The sequence below is a fragment of the Lichtheimia ornata genome, assembly GCF_029851405.1.
Source record: "Lichtheimia ornata isolate CBS 291.66 chromosome Unknown scaffold00024, whole genome shotgun sequence".
Taxonomy (NCBI): domain Eukaryota; kingdom Fungi; phylum Mucoromycota; class Mucoromycetes; order Mucorales; family Lichtheimiaceae; genus Lichtheimia; species Lichtheimia ornata.
The window spans coordinates 90,457-102,171 of NW_026695344.1; the positions used below are offsets into that span (position 1 = coordinate 90,457).

General features: G+C 45.3%; 2 protein-coding genes across 2 annotated transcripts; one reads left to right on the forward strand and one right to left on the reverse strand.

The window, feature by feature from the left end:
• Positions 1 to 1,411: 1,411 nt before the first annotated feature.
• Positions 1,412 to 8,385, forward strand: O0I10_005767 (carbamoyl-phosphate synthase, large subunit; the record flags this gene model as incomplete). The annotated part of the gene is made up of 4 exons (XM_058485805.1): positions 1,412 to 1,691; positions 1,766 to 4,167; positions 4,227 to 4,575; positions 4,643 to 8,385. 4 exons carry the CDS (start codon positions 1,412 to 1,414, stop codon positions 8,383 to 8,385), a joined length of 6,774 nt encoding a protein of 2,257 aa, XP_058343328.1.
• A 152-nt stretch (positions 8,386 to 8,537) lies between these two features.
• Positions 8,538 to 11,561, reverse strand: O0I10_005768 (uncharacterized protein; the record flags this gene model as incomplete). Its single annotated transcript, XM_058485806.1, has 12 exons — positions 8,538 to 8,837; positions 8,894 to 9,012; positions 9,074 to 9,220; positions 9,281 to 9,385; positions 9,449 to 9,534; positions 9,594 to 10,199; positions 10,265 to 10,374; positions 10,433 to 10,551; positions 10,603 to 10,933; positions 11,000 to 11,143; positions 11,233 to 11,382; positions 11,466 to 11,561. The coding sequence occupies 12 exons, from the start codon at positions 11,559 to 11,561 to the stop codon at positions 8,538 to 8,540; spliced, it is 2,313 nt and encodes a 770-aa protein (XP_058343329.1).
• Positions 11,562 to 11,715: the final 154 nt, after the last annotated feature.

Sequence of the window (11,715 nt, forward strand, 5' to 3'; positions counted from 1 at the left end):
ACACCCAATGGATATACATATTTGGTTCCCTCTTCTTGCTTGCATGTAAGGGTCTACTTGATCCCCACCCACATATGCAATGGCCACCTGCCAACGCATAAAATAGATGCACACGTGATTTATCTCTATACACCATCCATCGTCACTTTATCTACCATCATCATTTGGTCGTGGTTGTTGGTGGGAGTGAAACAACAGCAATCAATACCATCTCCATTGTCATTAGTGTGATGCTAAGTATGGACACATTTCATTGTCACTGCTGCTCATTGTAAATGTACATTTGGGACATGTTCTTTTCTTTAAAGTGGGTGCTGTATATCGAATGAAGGTGCTTATTCATGCACATAGATGGCTGTTGTTTATTGACATTCCACACACACCCACGTGTGTTGCATGATCATGCTCGCACAGACGTTTTGTATTCAACTAACAACTTTCATCATCCCGTTACCGGTATCTCCTCCCTCCCAGACATCATGCTAACACTCCCTTGAGCCATGTGTACCACACCAAAATGGCATCAGCTGTCATACCAAATCTCTGGATTGCGCTCAAACGACATTTTTGGCATTCAATCAAGATATCCGATTGGTACGTCAACCCACGCCATTTCGAAATTCTCCGTTCAAGCGCCAAGCATACTAGACCCAACTATTCATAAAGGTAGCAGCCCACTTGTTGGTAGCAGTAAAAAGAGTGTGTGTGTGCGCGCCTGTGTGTGCGTAATGTATAATGATTCTAGAAAGAGAGGCGTCGTTGTCGTTGTCGTTGACGTAGCACTGGTAAAAGTGGGGCTGTGTAGTAGTTTTATGCATGCACGATGACAAAAAGTGACACATTTTTTAATCCAAAAACGTCATATTGACATGGGGGGATTGGACAACAGCGTATGAACAATGATGTGGATGATACGATTTTCTATAGGCCGTAGGATACCGTGGTAAAAAGGCGAGGCTGAGATCGGCATAACACCTTAGGAAGGGGATTCGAGCCGTGATTTGTGCGACAAACACGATGTCTAGTGGCTTGGTGATATGTCACAGGAAAAAATCGAGTATTTAAATCGGAAGCGCGTGCAAACCATACAACTTTTCAGCTTTTTCGGCTGACGATCCCTGGAACACCCTAAGACGATTCAATAAATCTCGTCCATTGATCCAACTTCAAACGTATTGGTCTTTCAGTCAGGTTCATTTCATATTGTAAAGAGGAGAGGGTGGTTAACAGTGACACGCGTTGACTAACACACAACCTCTCTTCGGTTGCTAGTCGGCGAACCAAAGAAAAAGTTTCACCTTTTACATTTGCTACCTTTCTGTTTTCTCTCTATTGACATTGTTGTATCTTTTCTCTTTTCCTTTTCTACACCACAACCACCTCTACCACAACCACCCATAAAACCTTTTTGATGGCTTCCAATATCCCTGTTCCACCAGTTACTGCAGCTGGTACTGCTCCTGCTACGGGCATTCATCCTTCATTGATCCCAGCTCCTGCTGCCAATGCTACTCCGCTTTTGCCCATTTCACCCCGGTCGCCTAGTGCACCACATCGTCCCGTCACTGCTCTTGAGGATAGCAAAGATGCGACCACAGCAGCTCTTGTTTTGCAAGATGGCACTTCTTTCCAAGGCTTTTCTTTTGGTTCGGAAAAGGCTAGCATTTCGGGTGAATGTGTCTTTCAAACCGGTAATTATCATTGGCCATCACACACACACAAATCGTGATTAGCATAATAAGCTAAAACCGTTGCACTAATTTAGGCATGGTGGGCTATCCCGAATCATTGACGGATCCCTCTTACCGTGGCCAAATCCTTGTGCTTACATTCCCTTTGATTGGCAATTATGGTGCTCCTTCAAGGACTGAGATGGATGAGTTGCTTAACAACATTCCAAAGTACTATGAGTCCAATGAAATCCATGTCGCTGGTTTGATTGTGGGCAACTATGCTCCCGATTATTCTCATTATTTGGCATCCTCCTCCTTGTCGGCATGGCTCAAGGAAAACAATGTACCAGCCTTGTACGGTATTGATACCCGCGCATTGACCAAAAAGATTCGTATGCAAGGTGTCCTCCTTGGCAAGATTCTCTTCCCCAAGACCGCTGATACTTTGCTTGACTCAGCTGCAAGTGCCCTTGGTTTCTCATCTTCCGATAATCAAGATAAGCAGCAATCAGTAGCTGGTACCGAACGATGGATGCAGGATTATCAAGATGTCGAATGGGTGGATCCTAATCAGCGCAACCTCGTTGCTGATGTCTCTATCAAGGAGCCCAAGCTATACAAGCCTGATCCAGCAAAGGCTATCAAGTTGCCTGATGGCCGTACATTGCGTATTGTCGCTGTGGATGTTGGTATGAAGTATAATCAAATCCGCTGCTTTGTGCGTCGTGGTGTGGAACTTTTGGTGGTGCCTTGGGATTATGATTTCACTGCTGAGCAATATGATGGCTTGTTCTTATCGAATGGTCCTGGTGATCCAACCATGGTGCAAACCACTTTCAATCGCTTACGCACGGTGTTGCAATCTGGCAAGAAGCCCATCTTTGGTATTTGTTTGGGTCATCAATTGCTCGCCTTGGCTGCAGGTGCAAAGACCATGAAGATGAAGTATGGTAATCGTGGCCAAAACATTCCTTGCACAAACTTGATCTCCGGCCGCTGCTACATCACTTCACAAAACCATGGTTATGCTGTTGATGCATCCACCTTGCCAAATGACTTCCAAGAACTCTTTGTCAATGCCAATGATGGATCCAACGAAGGTATCATTCACAAGTCCCTTCCTATTTTCTCGGTGCAATTCCATCCCGAATCCAACCCTGGTCCACGTGACACTGAATTCTTGTTTGATGTCTTTATCAACACCGTCAAGTCTTGTGTTGAAAAGAATGCTCTTGTCCCACTCGAATTCCCTGGTGGTACCAAGGCCGAGAATATCAAAAAGAACCCACGCGTCAATGTCAGCAAGGTTCTTGTTCTTGGTTCAGGTGGTTTGTCTATTGGCCAAGCTGGTGAATTCGACTACTCTGGTTCTCAAGCTATTAAGGCTTTGAAGGAAGAAGGCATCTACACCATCTTGATCAATCCCAACATTGCTACTATTCAAACCTCAAAGGGTTTGGCTGACAAGGTTTACTTTTTGCCTGTTACCCCCGACTTTGTACGCAAGGTGATTCAATTTGAGAAGCCCGATGGTATTTATTGTACATTTGGTGGTCAAACGGCTCTCAATGTGGGTATCAAGCTCAAGGATGAATTCGAATCGCTTGGCGTCAAGGTCCTTGGTACACCTATTGACACCATCATCACCACCGAAGATCGTGATTTGTTTGCTCAAGCCCTCTACGAGATCAATGAAAAATGCGCCCAATCAGCCTCTGCTGTCAACCATGAAGAAGCTTTGGCTGCTGCCAAGGAGATTGGTTACCCTGTCATTTGTCGTGCTGCTTATGCTCTTGGTGGTTTGGGCTCTGGTTTTGCCGACAATGAACAAGAACTCGTTGAATTGTGCAACAAGGCATTCGCCACCTCTCCTCAAGTGTTGATTGAAAAGTCCATGAAGGGATGGAAGGAAATTGAATACGAGGTCGTTCGTGATTGCCGTGACAACTGTATCACCGTTTGTAACATGGAAAACTTTGATCCTCTTGGTATCCACACGGGTGACTCTATTGTCGTTGCTCCTTCCCAGACGCTTTCGGATGAAGATTACAACATGCTTCGTACAACTGCTGTCAATGTCATCCGCCATTTGGGCGTTGTCGGTGAATGTAACATCCAATACGCTCTCAATCCCTTCTCCAAGGAATACTGCATCATTGAAGTCAATGCTCGTCTTTCTCGTTCTTCCGCTCTTGCCTCCAAGGCTACCGGTTATCCACTTGCTTTTGTTGCTGCTAAGCTTGGTTTGGGCATTCCTCTCAATGAAATCAAGAACAGCGTCACCAAGGTCACCTGTGCATGCTTTGAGCCATCGTTGGATTACGTCGTCGTCAAGATTCCTCGTTGGGATTTGAAAAAGTTCAACCGTGTCAGCACCTCTCTCAGCTCCTCCATGAAGTCAGTGGGTGAAGTGATGGCTATTGGTAGAAGCTTTGAAGAAACAATGCAAGATGCTATTCGTGCCATTGACTACAACTTTGTCGGCTTCAGCCCTGTAAGTGTATTGATTCATACCTTCTTTATTGGTCATAAGCTAACATACACTATTATTAGAGCGACATCATTGATAATGACAAGCTTGATGAGGAGCTCAAGAATCCTTCCGATCAACGTCTCTTTGCTATTGCCAATGCCATGGCTTCGGGATACACTGTTGACCGTATTTGGGAATTGACCAACATTGACAAGTGGTTCTTGAACAAGTTGATGCGTGTTGCCAATCTCGATAAGCGTTTGGAAGGCTTCACTAAGGCCAACATCCCTGGCAACTTGTTGCGTACTGCCAAGCAACTTGGTTTCTCGGATCGTCAAATTGCCAACAAGATCAACAGCAACGAATTGGCTGTGCGTCGCCTTCGTCAAGAATATGGCATTACACCCTTTGTCAAGCAAATTGATACTGGTAAGGAATATGGATTTTGTGGGATATAGTATAGGCTTCAATGAAACTAATGCTTTTCTTTAAATAGTGGCCGCCGAATTCCCTGCTTTCACCAATTACTTGTACATGACGTACAATGCTGTTGAGCACGATGTGACCTTTGAAGATAACGGCATCATGGTGCTTGGCTCCGGTGTCTATCGTATTGGTTCTTCGGTTGAATTCGATTGGTGTGCTGTTCGTGCTATCCGTACCTTGCGCGAAAAGGGCATCAAGACTGTAATGGTCAACTACAACCCTGAGACTGTATCTACCGATTATGATGAAGCTGATCGCTTGTACTTTGAAAACATCAACCTTGAGCGTGTTCTCGATATCTACGAAGCTGAGCGTTCGGGTGGTGTTATCATGTCTATGGGTGGTCAAACTCCCAACAACATTGCCTTGCCCTTGTACCGCCAAAACGTCAAGGTCCTTGGTACCTCTCCTGAAATGATTGACAATGCTGAAAACCGTTACAAGTTTTCACGCATGTGTGATCGTATTGGTGTGGATCAACCTCAATGGAAGGAACTTACCAGCTTTGAGGAATCACAAGAATTCTGTGACAAGGTCGGCTATCCTGTATTGGTTCGTCCTTCTTATGTGTTGTCGGGTGCTGCTATGAATGTCGTATTCTCCAAGGATGATCTTGCATCTTATCTCAAGGAAGCAGCTGCCGTGTCACGTGATCACCCTGTTGTCATTTCCAAGTACATTGAAGAAGCCAAGGAAATTGAAATGGATGCTGTTGCTTTGGACGGCAAGATGATTATGCATGTCATTTCGGAGCACGTTGAAAATGCTGGTGTGCATTCTGGTGATGCTACTCTTGTATTGCCACCACAAGATTTGGATCCTGAGACTGTGCGTAAGATTGAAAATGCAACAGCCAAGATTGCAAGTGCTTTGAACGTCACGGGTCCTTTCAATATCCAATTCATTGCCAAGGATAATGAGATCAAGGTCATCGAATGTAACGTACGTGCTGCTCGCTCCTTCCCATTCGTCTCCAAGGTATTGGGCGTGGATCTTGTTGAGATGTCAACCGTTGCCATGCTTGGTTTACCCGTGGAACCTTATCCCAAGATCGATATTCCTAAGGACTATGTTGGTGTCAAGGTGCCACAATTCTCATTCAGCCGTTTGTCGGGTGCTGATCCTGTTTTGGGTGTCGAGATGGCCTCCACTGGTGAAGTGGCTTGCTTTGGCAAGGACAAGTACTCTGCTTATATGAAGGCCTTGTTGGCTACTGGTTTCTCGTTGCCAAAGAAGAACATCTTGCTCTCCATTGGTTCGTATAAGGAGAAGCTCGAGTTGTTGCCAAGCGTTGAAAAGTTGCATCAACTTGGTTACAACATCTTTGCCACTACCGGCACAGCTGACTTTTACTCGGAGCACAATATCCCTGTCAAGCATCTTGAGTCTTTGGATGGTGATGCCGCCGACAAGCTTAAGGCTGAATACTCGTTGCAGCAACATTTGTCCAACAATTTGATCGACTTGTACATCAACTTGCCATCACGCAACCGATTCCGTCGCCCTGCATCCTACATGTCTAAGGGTTATCGCTCTCGTCGTATGGCTGTTGATTACTCTGTCCCCTTGTTGACCAATGTCAAGTGTGCCAAGATCTTTATTGAAGCTCTCGCACGTACTCATCAAGAATTCCAAGTCTCGGGTATTGATTACAAGACCAGCCATACTACAGCTACTGTACCAGGCCTTATCAACATGCACGCTTATCTTGCCAACAGCACCGAATTTGGTGAATTGTCAAAGGCATCCATCTCATCGGGTTTCACCACTGTGTCCTCGTTTGCTGATGACGTACAAGATGATTCATCTCTTGAGGCTGCTAGCAATGCTGCACGCAAGGCTGCATACACCGATTACTTGCTCAATGTGACCGCCACAGCCAACAACGCCAAGCAGCTTGCATCTGCCGCCTCCGAAGTTGCTGCTGTGTATCTCAATGCTGAAAAGATTGGCACTGGTCAAGTATCCGTTTTCGATTCGGTGTTCTCCTCATGGCCTAGCTCTCATTTGATGGTTGTTGAAGCCAAGGGCACTGATCTTGCATCCACCTTGTTGTTGGCCTCCCTCCACAACCGTGTCATTCACGTGACCAATGTGATGAGTGGAAGCGACCTTGCATTGATTGAGATGAGTAAGAACAAGGGTCTTCAAGTGACATGTGATGTTGCCGTGTATGCATTGTTCTTTGCTTCTGAGCAATTCAACGATACCAAGTTATTGCCAACCAAGAAGGAACAAGAAGCCTTGTGGTCCAACTTGGATGTCATTGATTGTTTCTCTGTGGGTGCTACTCCTCGCAAGCTTGCTGCCGAAATGGGTCACACTGTGTCTGCCACAGCTGGTGTTCACGAAGCCTTGCCATTGTTGCTTGATGCTGTTGCCCAAGGTCGTCTCAAGCTCAAGGACATTGTTGATCGCTTGCACGAGAACCCACGTCGCATCTTTGGTCTTGTGCCACAACCAGACACCAACATTGAGATTGAAGTGGATCGTCAATACGTGTTCCAATCAAGTGAATGGTCACCTTTGCAAGGACGTACTATTCGTGGCTCTGTGCATCGTGTGGCTGTTGAGGATCAAACCTTGTACATGGATGGCAGCTGTCTTGCCAAGGGTGATCAAGGCCGTGATGTTTCTATCCAAGGTCAAGCTGTCAAGGCTGCCGTCAAGGGTGAACAACCTGTGCAAGAAGATGTGCAAGAATTGCAACGTAAAAAGAAGCCATCCTCCATGACGTTGCCTGGTGCCCATGATGAAGGTCTTGTTCAATATGTTCCACCCAATGTCGAAATTTCAGCTTCTCTTGCACGTGTTCTTAGCCGCTCACCATTCTATCGCAAGCACATTTTGCGTTCGAAGCAATTTGATCGCAACGATTTGCACTTGCTCTTTGGTGTTGCTCATGAAATGCGTAACCTTGTTGAGCGTTATGGATCCATCAATGTATTGCAAGGCCGTGTCATGAGCACCATGTTCTTTGAACCATCCACTCGTACCTCTTCGTCGTTTGAAGCTGCTATGATGCGTCTCGGTGGTCAAGTTGTTTCTGTTAGTGCTACCACATCCTCTGTTCAAAAGGGTGAATCGCTTGCCGACACTGTACGCACCCTTGGTTGCTATGGTGATTTGATTGTTCTTCGTCATCCTCAACCTGGTTCGGCTCAGCTTGCCGCCAAGTACAGCAAGGTGCCCATTATCAATGCTGGTGATGGTGTAGGTGAACATCCTACTCAAGCCTTCCTTGATGTCTTTACCATTCGTGAAGAACTTGGTACCGTTAATGGCCTCAGCATCACTTTGGTGGGTGATTTGAAGAATGGACGTACTGTACACTCTCTTGTCAAGATCTTGGCTTACTACCAAGTCACCATCAACTATGTTGCACCTGAATCACTCATGATGCCCAAGGAGGTTATGGAAGAGGTTGAACAAGCTGGCATCAAGCAAAACGTTTACACTTCTCTTGATCAAGTCATTGACAACACCGACGTGCTCTACATGACTCGTGTTCAAAAGGAACGCTTTGGCTCCGAAGAAGAATATCTCAGCGTCCGTGATTCATTCATCCTCAACAATGATGTGATCAGCAAGGCCAAGTCTCAAATGATTGTCATGCATCCTTTGCCACGTGTCAATGAAATTGAGCCTGAAGTCGATTACGATCAACGTGCTGCCTACTTCCGCCAAATGCGTTATGGTCTTTACGTCCGCATGGCTCTCTTGGCTCTTGTCTTGGGTACTTTGCGCGATTAAGGATCCCACACACAAAAACATCAACATATATAAAACCAATGTATAGTATCTTAAATAGCATCACATCTCCAAAAAGTTTCTTTTTTACATATAAAGCGTTTGTTTGTTCAATTGGGTTGGATACAATCATCATATAAATTGCTAGCTTCGCTTCATCTCGTACGTTGCAAGAAATACACATAGGCCTCTCCCACTGGTGGTTTTGGTGATGCAGCCACTTTGTTGTCGTTGAATAATACCCATTCACCGTTCTTGAGCACGTGAGCGACATAATGACCACAATGCACCGAAGTGCCTTTGTGTGATACAAATGATCGTAAACTGTAGTTGAAAGGAGGGTTGCTATCTCCAGGAGTGCCCGTAGTAGCTGCTGCAGCTGCAGAATCGTCTTCTTCGCCTGTTTCGTCAGGATGGCTAAACAACCAATCAACGGCTCGTTCAGGATCATTGTTCTACATAACAATGGAATCAATATGAAGATCATAATACGCCATTACAATGAACATACCGTCTCCTTTAAAGCTTTCTTTGCTTGTTGTGCTGAAAAGCCCATGCCACAAAGCAAGCTGATTTGTTCTTCTGATACAGCACCCGAATCACCTGAAGCTTCGATGGGATCGTCGATACCTTAAAAGTAGCGATGTTCGTGAGTGAACCCGTAAGCAGATCATTGCACTTGATACCATACCAGGATCCTCCATGTGTTCAAAGAGCCAATTCATGGCAACCTCGGCACCATTGTTTCCGGTATTGATCAATGCACGCATACAACGGTTTCTTGGGAATCCCATAGCCATCAATTGCTCCACAGCGGCTTCATCCACAGATGGTTCGGCTATTATAAACCAAAATGTCATTAAATGTATCAGGATAACGTCACGGCAACCATACTTACCAGAAGCTTTAGGTTCCTCGGGCAAAAGTTCTTCACCTGGCTGTTGTCCTTGGCTCATGTACTTATCCAATTGAAGCGGACCATCAGGGAACTTGATCTCAATATCTTGGAAGATTGGCAATGATGATTAGCATTAAATCCGCTTATCTCAAATCCCATCATACATACTCAATTTTCGAGGCACCCAATCAACAAATGCAAATCGTCTTGCGTGAAGCACCAACATTTCAGGGAAGGTCTTGAATTTGACAGACCTAATCATTTTCTCTATTAGTCCTTGTCTCCCATTTCGATGATCCTTTTGTATACATACTTGTGTGCAGTGGTCTTTTCATTACAGCTTGGGCAATTGTATCCTTCCACAGCCTCATCCGCAATAAACAAATCCAAACATTCATAGATTTCCACGGGCTCGTACAATGTTTCTTCAGCCTCTGTGCTCTTTGGACGTGCAGGGACGCTCACGGAGATGCTGTTGGTGGCATCGGTCTGATATCGCACTTTGTGGCATTTGCCACATTGCAAGCGTTGCTCGACTTCAAATTCAAATTGCTGTGTAGGGTTCATGGCCTTGGCAGCGCGTTCCTTTTGTGTGATTTGCTTGACAAGGTACTGGAAAAATTCAAATGCATCTTGTTGTCGCATGGTGGAGAATTCCTCGTGACCTTTGCCGACCAAAGCTTTGAACATGGATGGTGCAATGCCGTCTTGGGATGGTACTTGATCCTCTGATTTGCGTGGATTGGGTTGTGAATAGCGTCCAGAAAGCAAACCATCAGCCAATTTATGCAATTGGCAATGCCAGCATAATGCAGGTTCGTTGACACACGTTAATGCATGATCGGCAAGTTGCTGAGAGTAGCGATCTTGGAAATCCTTCGTATCAAACACGGATTGAAGGACGGATGCCATGTAGCAGCTGAAATACGAGGTACTTTGCGTGAATAACATCTCGATAGGTGGGAAGGCCGTGGTGGTATTTACCTATTGCCCAAATTCTTCAAACCAGTGTATCCAGGGCCAAACTTGGGTTCGAGATGCTTGCCATCCTCAGTGGTCATGCTGAAATCAAACTTGAGGTTTTGTTCCAGTTGCTACATAATCCAAATTAGCGTGTGCGTGTGTAACCAACAATGCTGCATGAAAATTTACCAATTCGGTCATGCTCTTTTCAGTCTTGAGTTGTTGAGACACATTGATACCCCAATTGGCCAAGTGAGTTGATAGATCATTGTCGAGCTTAGGATCATTGCAAATGTAGCAATAGATATCTAATAGCATTGCATGAGTAAAACATTCAACATCATCTATACGCAACATACCTGCAGTGCCTTCAGGCGTGATGGTTCCCAATTTACATGACACACCATGTCCAGTCGCTTCGAAATGTTCCAATGCATGATTGTTGCCACCCGATCCATCGTATTGTCGACGACCACAGCCGAGATTACCACAAGTCAAGCAGAGCCACAAGTTCTCTTTGAGGTCACAATTGGCACAATGGGCAAGTGTTTGCTGTTCCAATTTGCGGGGTGCATCTTGTTGGAGACAAAGGGTGTGTTCACAAGGCGTGATTTCTTCCTCCCATGCCTTGACTTCGGATTGCTTGGATGAAGATAATGATGACATGACGGCATCCACAATGGAAGAAATCTATATACCCATCCCATGTTAGTATGTATAATCCACCATTGAATGGATCCTCATCTCTGTACATACCTCGGGTGTGCAATCCTTGGCTGATTCAGCACCTTGACATGCATAACAGCGGACTTTGAGGACATGTTCATATTGCTGTTCTTGTTCTTCAGGTACAATGGCCAACTTGCTGATCTTTTGTGGAGGTGGCGTTCCATCATCAGGCTAAAAATGGATCATATGTCAGATCTTCTCAACACGCAATCCATGATCATCATCATCATCATCCATCATCTCTCACACAATCCTCTTACGCGTTTCACCTTGTCAATAGGAATACGGCGGATATTGACGACCAAAGGATGACCAGTCTTATCATGGTGCAGCTGTGCATGTTTACGTTCTGGATCCACGCAACCACCGTTGAAGCATGTCAAGCAAACGTCGATGCCTTCGGGCCCATCCTATAGAGTGGCGCGCATTGCCAAGCATTGCGAGTTCAAATGAGTCTTTTGGTGTCCTTGTCGTGTATTCTACTTTTACCTACCTGTGAATCAAAGCAAAGAGTACATTCTTCCTTGTACACCTGTGTCAATGCTGTAGGTGGAGAGAATCGAGTGGTTTCAATATGTGTGCAGGTCATGCTGGTATGAAGAAGAAGAGAAAAGAGACGTGCGTTTAAAGAAATCGGAGCGTTTGACGCACTTCAATGACGTACGGTCAACTCCTGCCCCCCACCGAATACTTTACTTATTTGGATTGATGCAATAAAAGTGATGTCTTTATTATATGGATTG